This window comes from Eublepharis macularius, chromosome 17, assembly GCF_028583425.1.
Source record: "Eublepharis macularius isolate TG4126 chromosome 17, MPM_Emac_v1.0, whole genome shotgun sequence".
NCBI lineage: Eukaryota > Metazoa > Chordata > Lepidosauria > Squamata > Eublepharidae > Eublepharis > Eublepharis macularius.
Window position 1 is genome coordinate 22,980,940 of NC_072806.1, and position 16,715 is coordinate 22,997,654.

The window sequence follows — 16,715 nt, forward strand, 5'->3', positions numbered from 1 at the left end:
AAGCTCCCCCCAAAGATTTCCTGCTATAGACTGACAGTGCAATACTGAAATCAGTGGGCTTGAGAGAGAACAATTCTGCATAGGAGTTTACTGTGATGCTGCTACTCCTTTATAAGCTCAACCTGCAACTTTCGAACTCGTTAAATACCCTCCCACAGATCTCAAATGAATTAGCTGTTGCTTCTTTCTATAGGAAAGACAGAGTTTACATGACCATCTATGAATACTGCCAATGGACTGTAGTCAAATATTATCCAATATTCTCCAAAGTCAGGAACCTCGCAGAGTAACTGGCAGCTTACCTTCATTTCACCATGGAGTTGACATTTTTATTAACAAAGGCAGGAATGAGGGCCACTTGCCGCCAACCCTGCTGCAGTAAAGGGAAATCTAGCAGCACATCGAAGATTTTCCCTCTGGCCAGTTGCCTCAAACAGGAACAGGAAGTGGGGCCAAAGTTCACCGCCTAGAACTGCCCATAGACAATTCATTACAAAGTTTTTAAGAGTCGATTTCATTGTTTCGCAACTGTCAGCTAATTTGTTTTGGGTCACTAGCACTGGCAGTTTTAAATTGTAGTTTTGGAGGGTGGTCTTTTTACATGTTTTTATGTTTGTTGAGCTCTTTTTCGTAAGCTGCTCTGAGTGGCCTAAGATAAAAAGGAAATAAATGCTTTAAATAAATAAATAAATAAAACTAGCAAAACAATCAAAACCTGTTTGTTTGTTTGTTTTGCTGTTCTAATGAAGTGAAACGTTTTGAATATACTTTGTTGTTATTTGGCAATATTTTGATCAGTAAGTCGAATGGATCTTTTAGATGTCTCAAGGGACCAACCCTCACAGTAAGCAAGAAAACATTAGCATGAAACTGGAAGAGGGACTAAAGTTGGGTTACCTACCCAGCTGTATATTTCTGTTAGCAAACAATGTTGTGCGCATATAAGAAAAAAATCAATGAACCAAGTGAGAATGTACATAAAGCATGGTAAATGAAAGTATTAAAACAGTATAATGTTACTGGAGCATCCTTAGCTATCAGAAATACACAAAACTTGGATGTCTTGAAGGTGAGGTTGGACAAACGATCTTTGTTTGATGTTGGAGCTGCATCTGGGCCACATTCTCAAGCAAATTCAGCAGCGCTTCCGCTTTTAAAAGGAAAAAAGAAGGCTCGCAAACACTGGGTGTGATTCCCAAGACATGCAACATTTGGAAAGGGAACACTAGCATCTTTTGGCAGGAAGAGACACAAATTCTGAAACTCCTTCCACAGCTTAGCCCTGTCTTCTCAAACACAGCTGCGGACATTCCTGCACAAGCTGGGCTCTGCAAGCAATTGTGGAGGAGAGAGAGAGAGACGAATGGGAAATTGTCCCCAAACCAAATTTCCCTTTCCAGTGCTTATGGGCCTGAACAAGACAATTCTTTTCTACCCACCAATTCCCAGGCGATGTGACTGATGTCATCATAAAAACCCATTGCAAGGGCAATGAGCGTGCTTCGTTCTCAGAAGGCCTTAGGGCGGCGGGGGTGGGCTTTTCAAATTTATTTTAAAAATTTACTAATATTTTTCTAGTAAAGAGTCCCGTAGCACCTTTAAGACTAACCAACTTTATTGTAACATAAGCTTGCGAGAGCCACAGCTCTCGTCGTCAGATGCATGTCATGTCATGCGTCTGACGAAGAGAGCTGTGGCTCTCGAAAGCTTATGCTACAATAAAGTTGGTTGTTGTGGATTTTCCGGGCTATACTGCCGTGGTCTTGGCATTGTAGTTCCTGACGTTTCGCCAGCAGCTGTGACTGGCATCTTCAGAGGTGTAGCACCGAAAGACAGGGATCTCTCAGTGTCAAACTGGGTGTGATTTGGGTTTGACTCTGAGAGATCCCTGTCTTTCGGTGCTACACCTCTGAAGATGCCAGTCACAGCTGCTGGCGAAATGTGAGGAACTACAATGCCAAGACCACGGCAATACAGCCCGGAAAATCCACAACAACCATCATTCTCCGGCAGTGAAAGCCTCCGACAATATACAATAAAGCTGGTTAGTCTTAAAGGTGCTACGGGACTCTTTACTATTTTGCCACTACAGACTAACACAGCTAACTCCTTTGGATCTAGTATTTTTCTGCGTACCTAGGAGCATCCTAAGTATGCAGAAACCTGCAGGTGGGCCTCTATTAGTACTGCCTTTGCAATGGGCACACAAAACAGAGTTTGTCATTATCCCAGCAGCATTTGTGTGTATTTTAAAATGTACATACAAGTCCCAAACGAGCAATAGAACAGTGAAAATTAAATCCTGTGGACATCTGTAAAGCCAGCATCTGTCTGTCTTTCTATCAAATAAGCCTCATAATGCCAGTTTCTGCTTGCTATCACTCCTGAATCAGCCCCTCTGTTATCAATTCTAAACTTTTTTTCCTCATTGAACCCAAACGTAAGTCTAACAGTGCCATCCAAAGCAGATATACCCTGATTCCAACTCCTAAGGTAAACGTCTTTAGGATTATGCCATAAACTACTGTTTAGTAGCAATGCTAACTATAGTAATTAAACACAAATGCGAGAAAACAAAATAAAAGAGAAATCCCAGCTACCTACCCAACCCTAATACCTACAATTGTAATGAACCATTATTTTATCACAATGCTTTTAATGCAAACGGCCTCTCGTGTTTCGTAGACTAGATGAAACTAAAATTATTCATAAACAAAGCTGTATTATGTTTTAGTTCAACTGCAACAACAACCTTAAATTTGTAATCCGGCATTTAGAACAAACTACAGTCTATCATTTCATCCAATTCCTCAAACCATGATCTGAGATGGAACATTGCCTTTCTCCAGACAGCATCCGGGGACCTTGGAGGGAGGCAGTTGAGGAGACAAAATCAAAAAGAGTCCAGTAGCACCTTTAAGACTAACCAATTTTATTATAGCATAAGCTTTCGAGAATCAAGTTCTCTTCATCAGATGCCTGATCAAAACAGGAGACAGGGAGTATAAGCCACAGATTGTCTGCAAAACCACTGTTTTATCTTGCATGCCTGGGATGCAAACCATGGTTTGAAAGGCAAATTACAGTTAGCACTAATGACAGTTTACTGTTATATCTGAAGCATGCAAGTGAAATAACCTAATCATTTAGGTGTTAAATTCCTCGGGACAGGGGACTGCCTTTATTTTTGGCTTATGCTTCTCTGGAGAAAAACATGTACACTGGTAGCATTATATAAATTTCAATGAAACACTACTACAAATAAGATCTTTAAATTTGCAACAGTTAAGCACCATCCATCACCTGGATCCGCTGGATCTGGTTTTTATAACCTATTCCTATACATTGTGTGTGTGTGGGGGGGGGATCCCATACATTTAGTCTGATATCACAAATTTTCTGTTATTTAGGGGAAAGTTTGACATTCTGGGTTAACTTTCAATTGTACAGTTTGAGGCAGGAACTTCAGTTCATCCTGCTTATTTACAGCCCCCTCCTTCACCGGAAGTACTACAGGAAAGATTTCCAGGTTTTAAGCTGCTGAATTTATATTCTCCATCTTTATGACAGACAACATAATCAAAAGGGCAATGTATTTGCCCCATTAGAAGTTGGGCCATTAAGTATTATTAGTAGCAAATAATGCTTGGATGGGGGGAGTGGAGGGAAGAATTTTTTTTTTAAGTCTGATGTGTTGTTCTCTCAAACAGTAAACTTTGCATCACCTGACTTTTGGTCATAATACTTTAGTGTCAACAATGACGATAACAACTTGCTTGCAACATCCCCTTACAGTCATTTGTTAGCAACATGGAAATTATTGGCAGAAGTTACAAAGAAGCCCTTTCTCCCCTCGAAGGTATTCTCCCTTCCCACGCTTCCTCTGAAGCGCCAGAGGTGGCCAAACAGAAACACAGGCCAGACGTGGAACCCGGTGCTAGAATGCTACATGGAAGAAATTCATCCTTGGGTATCCTTCAGTGGATGGGTCCACCTGAGATGCCCAATAGCCTTTACAGGCCAACCATACAAGTGCCCACAGGATACTTTTCATTCCAGACTATCGCTGAATCGCCACTGCTTGAATCTTGATTCTTAATAAGCTACATGGAATTGAACACTCTTGGGATTGAACACTGTATGTAACATATCACCACCCTGTTGTACTTCATCCCTATTATTTGAGTTACTAGCTTCGGACTTCGTTGGAGTGTACAAGTTCCGCAGCAGCGTTTGAAACTCAAATACTACAGCTAATAAAAGCCACTGAGGTGATGGGACACAGGGTCAGCCCAGAGAGACCTCGGTTCAATTCTTCACTCAGTCTGGAGTCTCACTTAATGAGGCTTGAGCTAATTCCACTCAGTCTAACCAGCCCACCACTTCACAGAGCTGTCAAGTGGGTAAAAACTGGACCAGCTCCCCGTACAATATCGATGTGTGAACATTACACCAAGTCAGACCACTCATCCATCCACTGCTCTCCAGGGCCTCAGGGCAGAGCCTTTCCAATCATCTACTACATGAGATCTTTGAGCAGGGCCTGTAAAGAAATGAATCTAGGCCACAGGGTATGCAAAGCACAAAAGTCAAATCACACTGAGTCTTGACTCTCCCCCCACCCCCTTACACACACCTTCCCATAAAAACTCCTCAATATGGTTTTCCATGGCATATCTACCTGACAAAGTGGACTATGGCCCACGAAAGCTTATTTCAAAATAAATGTTAGTTTTTAAGGTGCCACTGGAGTTTTTAATTATTATTATGCAAAGCAGATGCTTGTAATGAAGCCACTACCCTCCCTACCAAGCCAAATTGCACAGGTCAAGGAGAATGGCATTTCCTTGCATTGTGGCTCAGCTCAGCAGGGAGATGCCAGCTCTTTTCAGGTGTCTTGCCAAATCCAAAATTTCTCACTTTCCTTCTGGGCAGTATTCTCCCCTTTTCTCCTCCTAAGATGTACTCTCCTGTTCCCATTCCAACCACCTTTGATAATAGAAAAGCTGGCCCTTTTGTTACACAGACATAAGTGCCAGACCAAAAAAAAGCAAGCATATCAGAGCGGCAGAGGCAGACACTGTTGTGTGAACCAAGACCAAGATTCTCAGGTTCCTGCTCTACAGTCACAGCCATTAAGCACTTGCTCACAACTTGTTGACAAGTTCACCATTGACACATTATCCTGTTTTAGAAACCAAGCTCACTGGGAAGAGTGCATATAGGCTAAGGGAATCTCCACACATTATAATGATGTTTGGAAGCAGTGATGTCTACAGCAAACACAAAACACATGGCTGTCACAAGCGTATACATTTGTCAACACCCACGGACCCATGTCTAGGAAATCCAGCTCGTTTAGCTTTTCCAGATACACACAATGTCCTCCTATTAGCCATTCTGGTGTAGCGTCGTGATTAGATTGTAGGACTAGGAGCTGGGAGACCTAGGTTCGAATTCCCAATCTGCCATGGAAGCTCGCTAGGTGAATTTGGGCCAGTCACATACTCTCAGCCTAATCTACCTCACAGGGCTGTTGTGAGGATAAAATGGAGAAGGGAATAATGCAAGCCACTTTGGGTCTCTGCTGGGGAGAAGGGTTATAAACAAATATGTGATTGATGCAGAAAAAAGATGTAACGTTGGGCCTTCCGGCAACAACTGTAATGTGCAGGGCTGCATAAAAAACTAGGGGGTCCCAGTTTCAAATCTAACTTCAGCTATGAAGCTACTAGACTGCCCAGAGCAAGCCACTCACTGTCTGTCTCAGTAAGCTAGTTCCCCCACCCTGCTTCCCACTAAAATAATCCATGGTCTTTCATAGGGGGCAGAAGATGGTTCTTTGCCAGAGGGCATTAAATAAAAGTACAGGCCCCTCCTGTACAGATGTCAGATCCACAGCCTCTGAAGAACCCACTTTACTGCTGGAAGTCCATGTCTGAGATGCTGGGATAGGAATTTTTTGCACAGAAGCTGTTTATTTTTAAGCTGGGCACCGTCACGTCTTGGAGTTGCTTATTGCTGCAACCAATTGGGGAACCCACGCAGGGTGGAAAGGTGGGCTATAAACTGTATTTAAATATAATAAGTACAGGGCTGCTGCAAAGATCAGTGAAATAAGCTACATGGAGCTCTCAGAATAGTCAAGGAAAGGCATTATATAAATATCCAAGTACTATTCTATCCAATTCTGGGCAGAGATCCCGCAAGAAATTCCAGGGGAAAATACATCAAAACATGCCATGTGTCTTGTCATCACCACCATCCGCTTCTGTTGTGACAGATACCTTCATTGCGTTGAAGGAAGGATCAAAAATTCCCAGACATCTCTTCCCAATAATAATTCCTTTTATTCCAGGAGGAATAAGACATGACCCAGAGATTTCTTGTTCAGAGAATATCATGTGTATGTATATATATACATATAATAGACATACACACAGGCTTTTATTTACTTACAATATTTACATTCCTGCCTTTCAGCAGACTACTCTCAGAGCCATTTAACTTGCGGGTGAAGATATTAATAATAATCTAAAGCTTCAAAATGATCTGATTCAGACAAGATGTGAAGGATCCCACCTGTTTCCAATTAGAAGCTGGGAACACTCAAGTAGTCAAACTCCTGCAATCTGCAAATTGAGAAGTTTTCCACTGTTCTTTTAATTCTATTTTTACTATGTGTGGGAGGGTGAGAGAACGAGGGTGAGTTTAAAAGTGAGGAGAGGAGCCAATATCACCTGTCTTTGCACCAGAATGTTCGGGGTGGGGGGAGAACAGAGAAAGAGTGCGGGCTTTGCATGCAGAAGGTCCCAGTTCCATCAGCCCACCACAACTTCAGTTTAAGATCTCAGAAAGCAGGTCTTTGAAAAGCCTCCACTGCCCGAGACCTTACAGGTGCCAGTCGGAAGTGACTACAATCAAGCCAAAAGGGTCAACAGTTCAGTAGTGTAAGGCAGCTTCATACGTTCAAAATGCCCAAACATTATCAGAGAGGCCACCCTACCGCTATCTCAACGAACAAATTGAAACACACAGTGGCTGGAGATCTCCTGAGATTACACCTGGTCTAGAGGCTACAGAGATCAGTTCTCCTGGAGGAAAGGGGTGCTTTGCAGGGTGGCTCTATGGCATTATACCCCACTGAGGTCCCTCCCCAAAACCCGCCCTTCCCAGGCTCCACCCCCAAAACGTTAACCTGGACCTAACCCTCTCACTCACAGATAAGCAGAGCAAGGGCCAGAAGCTCTTCCAGGCAAATTCATTTCACAGAGCTAGTATAACATCAGCGTCTAATTGCAGCGACAACAAACGCCGGAGACATAGCCCAGCGCTTCTATCTGTCCGTTTAGGTATTTAAAAGCCAAGCTCATCACCATGGCATTTGCGTGCCTCCAGGGTCTGCCCGCACTACAAAGTTTATTATTAATCCAATGACTACCCCCTTCAACTGTGATTAAACATGGTTTGGCAACTGGTTACCATGTCAGAAGCGTTCAATACCTAATTTAGAAAGTGCCATTGTCCTACAGCAAGGCTGACCATTCACTCAAGTGATCAGCTCTTGTTTCTGAAAGAAAAGGAGCTCTTCTAACTCGAAGCCTATCTTACATACCAGCGTGATCCCAAATAACTCATTCCACCAGCTTCTTGCGCGTTTGACACCCAATTCTTACCACAAATACTACAGAACACAAGAAGTATCCTTGTCTTTCCATACAAAAGAAATCTCAAGTCTGTAAGGCCTTCTGATTTTATTACTGTGGAACGCTAAGAGTGTTGACGGTGCAAAATACTGACTTCTGGACACTGAGTTGGGAAGACAAAGCCACATACACACCCCACAAACAAACGCAAACACATCTCCGGCTCCGTGAATTCAAGGTTATGAAGACAAACCAAGCAAGCAGGAACTAACTTACTCATCCTATGATGACGAAGCAACTCCTATCCTCAGGATAAAAATAAAATGAGTGAATTTAACATAAAAATAGTGCTTAAGGAGTTTTATTCAGGACAAGCAGGGAATGGAATTTAAACTCCAGGGTAAGCAAAACGTGACGAAGCAAATTTCAAGGTTGGTTTCAATATGGGGAGATGCTGGTGAAAATTCCCAATCAGCCGTCAAGCTCACAGGACATGCCTTGGACAGTCTGTCTTATCTTTCAGAGATGTTGAGACAGAAGAGCTTTGAAGCCATGTACACTCATGTCCTGCACACACAGTGGATACGTACACACTCTTTTTTACCCCACAGACAGCTTCACTGAAGGTTCTACTTGGATAAAATTCAGATTCTAAGGGTGACATTCTATGCACACTTCCATGGGAGTAAATCCCATTGAGCTCATTCTATCCCATTCTAATTAAGCAAGCATGGGATCGAAGTATAAACAGTCTAACATATCTCCCAGCAGCAGTCTATTATATGCAAGGACTAACGTGGATGCTGACCTGGATAGCCTAGGCTAGGCCCATCTCATCAGATCTCAAAAACTAAGCCAGGTCTACCCTGGCTAGTACTGGAATGGGAGACACCAAGGAGGCCCAGGGTCACTACACAGAGGCAGGCAATGGCAAGCCACTTCTTGAAAACCCTGTGGGATCTCCATGAGTCAGCTGCGAAATGACAGCACTTGACACACACAAGAGTGAGGGAAAGATTCTCTGAAACAGCATTCCCAGGCCTGAGATATGGGCCGTTGCCATGGCACCCACTGGCATCAACAAAAAATGAACTTGCACACACAGCCGAGGTTTTAAAGTACACATTAATTAACTCTGCAAAAATTAGAGTAGATGATCATCAGGATACAAACCTCCTTACAGACGACACGGAATGTGACAAACTAAGGTCATGGGATTAGCCGGTCATCTGTCAGTTTCTAAGGCAAGGCAACTGCTGTTATCAAGTAAGATGGAAGGAGGGCTCCATATCCAGGTGACTATTGTATAAAGATGGGCAATGAACAGGGACGGAAAGACCAGAATCAACAGAAGAGAGTCAGTCAGGATTCTTGCCTTCTTTCTACTGAAGTTCCAAGGCAATGTGAGAGTTCCCAATCCTGAACTGCCTGTGACCGCCAATCCAAGCATATCCCTCCGGCTACCCATGGTGGCTCGCCTGCAATCTGATATGCCTTCCTGCTCGGAACAGCAACACGTCATCTCGTCAAGCACCTGGCAGGCGTAACTGCATTACCAGTGGGCTCACATCTGATTTGGTGGGTCACAGTTCCAGGAGATTACGAAACCCAAAAGATCACAGAAGAGAAGCAACAGGGCTTTTCAAACATCACAGTAGCATGCACCAGGGGTGTGCCAACGGGACATAATGAGAGCTTGCACTATCTGCCATCCTTCCAATATGCACAGTCTCCATGTTGGGGCGATGTGGAAGTTTACCATGTATGCACAACCTCAGTGTGCATGACCTGACCCCTGGATTTTCCAGGGTTTACATCCATACATTCCGAAGCTCCACACACATGGTCAATACGCATGTTGCCCCTGTTCAAATAACATGATGATTGTATATACTGGGAAGATTGTGGATACCACGCACTCTCAATATGGGCACTTGGTGGGCTCCTGGAATGTGACTGAAGCCCCTGCTGCGGGACCCTGAAGACCTAAATTCTAGAACTAGCATTGGATACCACTCTCAAACATTTGAGATCTTCTGGTCCAGAATGGCTGCCTCCTGAGTAAGCCTGTGCCATTTTTAAAGCTTTGGCAAGGCTTACTTCCCATCAAACTGGTAAGCTGATGAAATGGTGAGTAAATAAGGATGTGTCAGTCCCACACGATGTTCTTGGCTTTTTAAAGATTCACACTGATACGATCTCAAGTGTAGGCCTGAGAAGCCTGGAGCTGTAATATTACAACGCAAGAGAAGCCAAGGAGCAGCAAACCTGACTTTGGCTGCCAGGGATCCAAAAGGGCAGTTAGCAGTGAGCAATCCACTTTTCCCGTCTCAAAGCAGCAAGAAAAAGTTTCGTCTGAACTCCTTCTAGGTCTTCCCCGAGGAAAATAATGGGCTAGAGTGGGGGAGAGATCAGCAGCTTGGAACTGATACGGTCTCACAGTTAAGAGCCTCAGGAAAATTTCTACCTGACAGAGCACAAGTAGAAGTCTGTTACTTATAAACTATCCAGCAGGTTAGGGAAAGTGTGGGAAGTAGCAGCTCTGGATCGCAGACAAGTCCAACCCTAAGTCATGCTCACTGCAACTGTAAGAGAACTCCGTTTGCAGAAAACCTGGGATTAATCCACCACACAAATATCTAGTTCCAACTATATTTCTCCCAACAAGTTTTCCCAGCCCACATAAGAAAATCAGATACCAAGTCACAGGACTTGAGAACTCAAGCCACTTAACTCAAAGCAAAATGTTTATTCCATATGGGCGGGGCTACCCCCAAATAGGCACTGCAAAGTATTGTACTACAAACCTGCCCTCTGCCATGGAAACTTGCTTGGAAACCTAGGGACAGTCAAACATTCTCAGCCTAAGCTATCTCAGGACTGTTGTGAGGATAAAACTGAGGAGAGAAGAACAATGGAAGCTCCTCTGGGTTCCTACTGGGGAGGAAAAGATGGATTCGCCTTTTTTTTTTTGGTATGAAAAGAGGGACAAGGGAGAGCAGGAGAAAATATCTAAAATGAGAAGAGAGAAAAGTGCTAACACCACTGATTTCCTCCATCCTTTCTGGACTTTTCAGGCAATGGTAACTTGCTATGACGATGAAAGAGAGTGATGGCAGCTCTCTTGTTGCTGGGATCATCAGGACAAAGAAAGGCCTGGAAGGGCAGACGGAGCACTTGTAGCATTTCAGGGAACCAACAGCCACTACAGATGCGTGGAAGCTTCTGTATAAGCACTGCCTTGTGCAGAAGGTGGCAATTACAGCAGTACTGTGTTGTGTTCTACGACTCTTTGACTTCTCTATAGGTAGAAGAACAGTTGCATACCATCTTCACAGCAAGACAGCCAATTAACGCACAGCCTGGGTATACAAAACCATGAAGACAGAAAAACATCAACCATTTTATGTATAAAATTTAATAATCAGACAGAACTCCCAGCCAGTATTGCCAGAAGGCTGCAATGAGAAATCCAGCCCTCCTGAAAACAGGGTCACATTTAGTTTGACAAAAACAAGATTGAAGTTTACACAAATGTGCCAAAGCCAAGTTTTTACAGTAGGCACAGGAATTAAGTTGAGCTATTTTTACTAAGCAAGAACAAAAACAGTTTATCAAGCTGGCATTTGGCAGCATTCTTTTCTATTCTAGCATTTCATTTAAATAAAGGTTATACTTTTGAATGATCACTTGCAATCAATAAACAGGGTTTTCATGCCTTTCCCCTCCCACCATAAGAATTTCTAGAAGCATATTTCTAGAAGTACCTCTGCAGTAGCAAACAAAACATTTTGAGATAATTCTCACAGGATGTGCAAACTTTTCCATTCAGAGCAATTACAACACGCACAGGCAAAGCTAGCTCAGCTACAATTAAAGTTGTCAGACCATGTTTAACTACATCTAAATCTAATCCATTTTATTTTATACAATTCTCCATCTGGATCTCATTTCCTGAATTCCTGTAGGTATTCTGGGTCACTATTAAGAACCCTTTCAAGTTAAGAAAGTTCAGCCAAGCCTACCTTAATCTAAAACCTTAAAAAAGAACCAAAAGGAAAAGGAAAAGAAAAGAGAGCACAGCACGGGCATATTTTTTACCCTCTCCCCTAATCCTCCTGGAAGCCACAGAACACTGGCATTTTCCCCACAGATCCTGGAGAGCTATTATAGAACTGTACATCTTTCATCCTCTCAGTTCTTGGGGGTCACCAAAGCACCCCCACGCAGCTGCCCAAAGGAAGTCTTCTCCCCCTATAAGACTTCTCACAGGAATACACACCCCATCCACGCTGCCAGCAACGCGCACACACACACCCCTCACCTTTAACTCCACTTCAGTTACACCAAACATCTATGTAAGCATTACTTCCGGGCTCCTTCCAAGCTGCCTCTGCTCTCTGCCGCCAAGATGGGCATTGGCTGAACAGACTACTCAGCGGGGGTGAGAGGAAGGGAAGGGAGAGGAGGGGGGGAAACCAGCTTTCTAGCCAAATTCATTTACATCTCAGGCGTTTAAAGAGGCTGGACAATTTCCCTGGTTCCAGGATCAACCAATCCATTGATAGACAAGGAACTGCTCCTATTAATTTGCACACGCTCCCTTGCTAGTCATACTGTGCACATTGTATTTATATATACACACACACCTGAGCTGTTTTATTAAGCAGCACATCTGCAATCTCATCAGGGAAATACACAACCAAACAAGGCAACAACGTTTAGCATGTACTCTTCTCTCTCTCTCTCCCCTTGAACGGATATTACTTCTGAGCACAAAAAGCACACATTGAGAAAGTCCTTGAGGCGGAAGTGGACTCGGGGCATTGTTATGGAAATGGTCTCTCTACCACCACCTCTGGCCAGCCACAGAGGCCTTGTCACTGTCCATGACAGGCACTCAGAGATAAGGAGGCAAGATCATCCCCCCCTTCCACCAGCACAAGGGGGAAATTGGGCAGGGAGGGCTTTTCTCTCACTCCCACCACCCCCTAAGCTGTGCACAATAACAGCAGACATAGTTAAGGACACTACACTCCGGGAAGGCCCACCTGATGCCCCCAGCCAACCAGGAACTCTTCCCATACAACACGTAAACAAAGTCAAAGCCACAACTAGAGAGAAAGTGCTTTTCATAAATCCCTCCCAGCAGGATTTCTCCACCACCCCCCACAAACACCTCAGCCCTGTTAAACTGGCAAACTCCACCCTCCAAACATAATAAAAAGCCCCCCCCCCCAATCTGGACACATCCAGTAACCAGGTTCAAATCCACAACAGTGGGAAACGCAAGGAGGAGGAGGGCAAAATGCAAGCCAAGAGAGAAAGAAATAGCCGGAGGGGAGAAAAAGGCATGCCCCCCCTCACCGACAAACACACTATTAACAAACATAAAATACACATACAGAGCTGGAGGAGGAGGAAGGGAAGGAAGGAATAAACAGCGCTTGCCCAAAGAAGAACCCCCAATCCAGATGTCAGGACTCCCCCCCCCCCCAGTTGTGAGAGAGAATACTAATGGGATTTTAAGTGGGAAGAGGTCACTTGTGAGGCTAAAGGAAGGTTTAACATGCACCCCACAATCTCAGGGACATGGACACACACATGACTTTGAGGGGAATGGAGCGGAACAGGCGGTAAAATGTGGGAGAGAAGGCCGCCGGGGTACTGGCAATTCCCATCCCTCAAACACGGTTGCTTCAATGGGCTTAAAAACCATCCTGAGGACAGAGAGGGGAGAATCCCCCACAGGCCTGGAGCAGGGTGCCGGTCCTAGCTTTGAAAGAATCTCAGCAATAAGGGAGTTGAGCAAGACATCCTGCTTCCAAGCCCCCACCCCCACCCCCCAAAACCAAACTCAGTATGAGGACAAGAAGGACTTCCCTCCGAAGAGCCCCAATGAAGTCATTTGTCTATTTCTCTTCTAGCAGGATGGTCATGGCAATGAGGAAACGGTGGGTGGGAGAACAGTCCCCCCCCAATTAACTCCCCACTACCACAACTATAAGGAGAGTGTGGAACTGTGTGTCCTACCAAGGAAAATGAGGTGGAAAACTTCAAGCGTACTTATTTGGTCTTTTATTGGCTTCTGTGGGACTTACTTCTGAGTAAACACAGCATGGTGGTGTTTATTTTCTCACAGCCAGCTCCCAATCCCTCTCTGAAAGAACTGGGGGGGGGCTGTTCAGGCAAATAGCAAATGGCAAGAGAGAAGAATCTCATTCTCCCCTACTGGGATATCCCCCTTCACCAAATAAGAAAGGTACGGATGGGCAGAGGAGCAGTCCCTCTCTCGAGAAACTGGGAAGATTAAAGAAGTCCTCCTCTGACCTTGGGTACATGCAAAACAAGGGGAGCCAAAAAATGGAGCATCTGTGAAAGAAGTGTTTCGCTCCCTGCCGCCCCATCCACAAGAATCTGCTTACCACGGGAATTTGACATGGGCAAGAAAAGGCCTCCCCCCGAAATAATGGGGGGGGGAGATGAGTACTAATGCTTGCTGTCTATGTTAAAGATTCGCATCCCCGCTTTAAGAAACTGGTTGTAAAGAAAGGGCAAAGGCACCAAGCCTTCCCCCCCCCCATACACACAATAAGAGGTAGCTCTCCCCAAAATATAGATATGAAGGAGTGGGAATCATTTCTTTGGGGTGGGGGGGGGGGAGACTGGCAATTCACAGCCTCTGTACCTCTCCAAATCATTTAGTGGGGACTTCTGGGAGTAAGGAAAAGGACTCCCTCCCGCAAATAACGACAAAACCAGAGGAGACGAAATCTATTATTAAATACTTCCTTTCTCCCAACACCACCACTTTCCAGTCACATCTACATACTGAAATGGGGGTGGGGGTGAAAGAGAAAGAACACAAACTTTCCAACTCAGCCCCCCCCCCATCCAATGTTCCTGTCCAGGAGGTGGGGGGACAGGGAAGGAGGGTGGCTCAATCCTACCCGCTTCGCATCCCCCACTTTCCTGTGTCACTATATAAAGTCACACAAACTTTCCCACGAGCTTCAAAATGGGGAGGGGGAGGCTGGCATGAAAAACTAAAGGAGAAGCTGATGACTGGGGAGACGAACTCCCCCCACACTGCTGTTCTTTTCCTATTTCTCTCCTTCAGGAAACTAGGGGAATGCTTAGGGAGGAGCATTTATTTATTTTATTGTTTGTTGCTGGTGACAAGGAATTGTTGTTGGGAGGAAGGGGGATAAAAGCAGAGAAACTTACAGGAGAGAATCCCCCTCCAATCCTCTAACTTTAACATTTACTTTTTCTGTCCTTTTATAAGATTATAGGAATGAGAAGAGGGGGATAAGAAATAAACACAAAACAGGGAGACCTCAGTCACTTTACACTTTCTCCTTTCCCCTTATGAAAGAGGGTGGCCTGTTAAAAGTGGGGGGAGAGTGGAGAAAACCTGTTATTTCTCCCTCTTTAAAACAGTGGGGCACTTTTTGAAGAGGGGGCAGCATTATGGAGGGATGACAGTGTGTATTGGGGGGGGGCAGAGTGGAAAAAGAGGAACACACAGAGGAGAGATTCGCCCCCATCATCTCCCTTCCAAATTTCAACCTTTACAAAACTGGGGGACACCTTTTTAAAAGGGGGAGAACAGACAGGAGAGAAAAAAGGTCTCTCCTCACCTTCCTTCCAGATCACACTCTCTTGACAGAACTGGGAGCGCTTTTAAAGGGAGTGGAAGAGTTCTGGGGTGGGGGGAGGAAATGTTTTCCTAATTGGGGGGGGGGAGCAAAACATACACAGGACAGACTCCACAGTTACCTTCTATCTACTTTTTAAAATAAAACTGAGAACACTTTTTAAGAGGGGGGAGTATTGCTGGGGAGAAAGTATTTCGGGGGGGGGGGAGAGTGCGAAAAGACCAAAGACAGACAGGACAAATTCCCTAGTTGATTTTCCTTGCACGCTTTTTAAATAAAACTGGAGAACACTTTTGTGGGGGGTACTGTTGGAGAAGAAAGTATTTCCCTGGGGGGGGGGGAGAGGCAAGAAAAAAAGCAAAGACAGGCAGGACAAACTCCATTAATTTTCCTTGCACACATTTAAAATAAAACTGGATCATACTTTAGTGCGGGGGGGGGAGGATATTGTTGGGCGAAGGAAGAGAAAGTATTTCCCTTGTTGGGGCGGGGGGGGGGGTGAGAAAAAAAGCAAAGAGAGAACAAACTCCCTTGTTAATTTCCCGTGTACATTTCTAAAATAAAACTGGAGAACACTCTTAAAAGGGGGGAGTATTGCGAGGGAGGGGGGAAGAGAAAGTACTTCCCTTGTTAAGGGAGGGGGGGGTGAGAAAAGATCAAAGAAAAACCCCAGGACAGACTCCCTAGTCAATTCCCCTGCGAACCTGGGGCCACTTTGAAAAAGGGGGAAGTGTTGTTAGAGAGGAAAAGGAAGGGGGTGGGGGTGTTCTTTTTATTATTATTTTTAGTCGGGGGGGGGAGGCAAGGGGATCTTGCCAAGACTCTTCTTTCCTCCCCCCCCCCTATATCCCGGGACAAGCCACCTCGGCGGCGCCATCTTGTTGGGATCGATGAATTGAACAAAGAGGATCAATTTCTGATAGCGGCGGCGGAGGCTTATCGATGGGAGGGAGGGAGCGAGGGGAGAAGCAGGCAGGCGGAGGCAGGCAGGGCCGGCAGCCGGGACTGAGCCGGGCTTGGGGGAGAGGAGGAGGAGGAGGAGGAAGAGGAGGAGGAGGAGGGGAAAGCGGGAGGCGAGGGTGGGCGGCTGGGGGGGCGCCGCTTCTGCTGGGACTTTTCACGGGGGGGGGGGGCTCGACCCAGAGCGGAGGGGGTGGGAGCCCCAAAGCGGGGAGGGGGAGAGGAGGCAGAGGAGGAGGAAGCCGCGAAGGGGGGTCCGGTTCTGAGGGGGGGGTCCCGAAAAAATAAGCGAGAGGCGTCCTGACCTGCAGCTGCTGTAAATCAAAGCGCTTCCAATATTGAAACATCGATCCCACATTGGCCGCCATCTTGAGACATATTGAGACAGAAGTGAGCGGCGGATCGAGCGAGCGAGAGGGGCTGGCTGGAGAGTGCACGAGAGAGAGAG

At 45.3% G+C, this 16,715-nt stretch overlaps 1 protein-coding gene across 2 annotated transcripts in view; it reads right to left on the reverse strand.

Annotated features, from left to right (window-relative positions):
• CUX1 (cut like homeobox 1) overlaps positions 1-16,715 on the reverse strand; it is a 332,631-nt gene extending 315,916 nt beyond the window's left edge. For both annotated transcript variants that reach the window (XM_055001346.1, XM_055001347.1), the window contains exon 1: positions 16,573-16,715. In XM_055001346.1, coding sequence (XP_054857321.1) covers positions 16,573-16,635 — 63 coding nt within the window. In that variant the 5' untranslated portion in view covers positions 16,636-16,715. The remainder of the gene's footprint in view (positions 1-16,572) is intronic.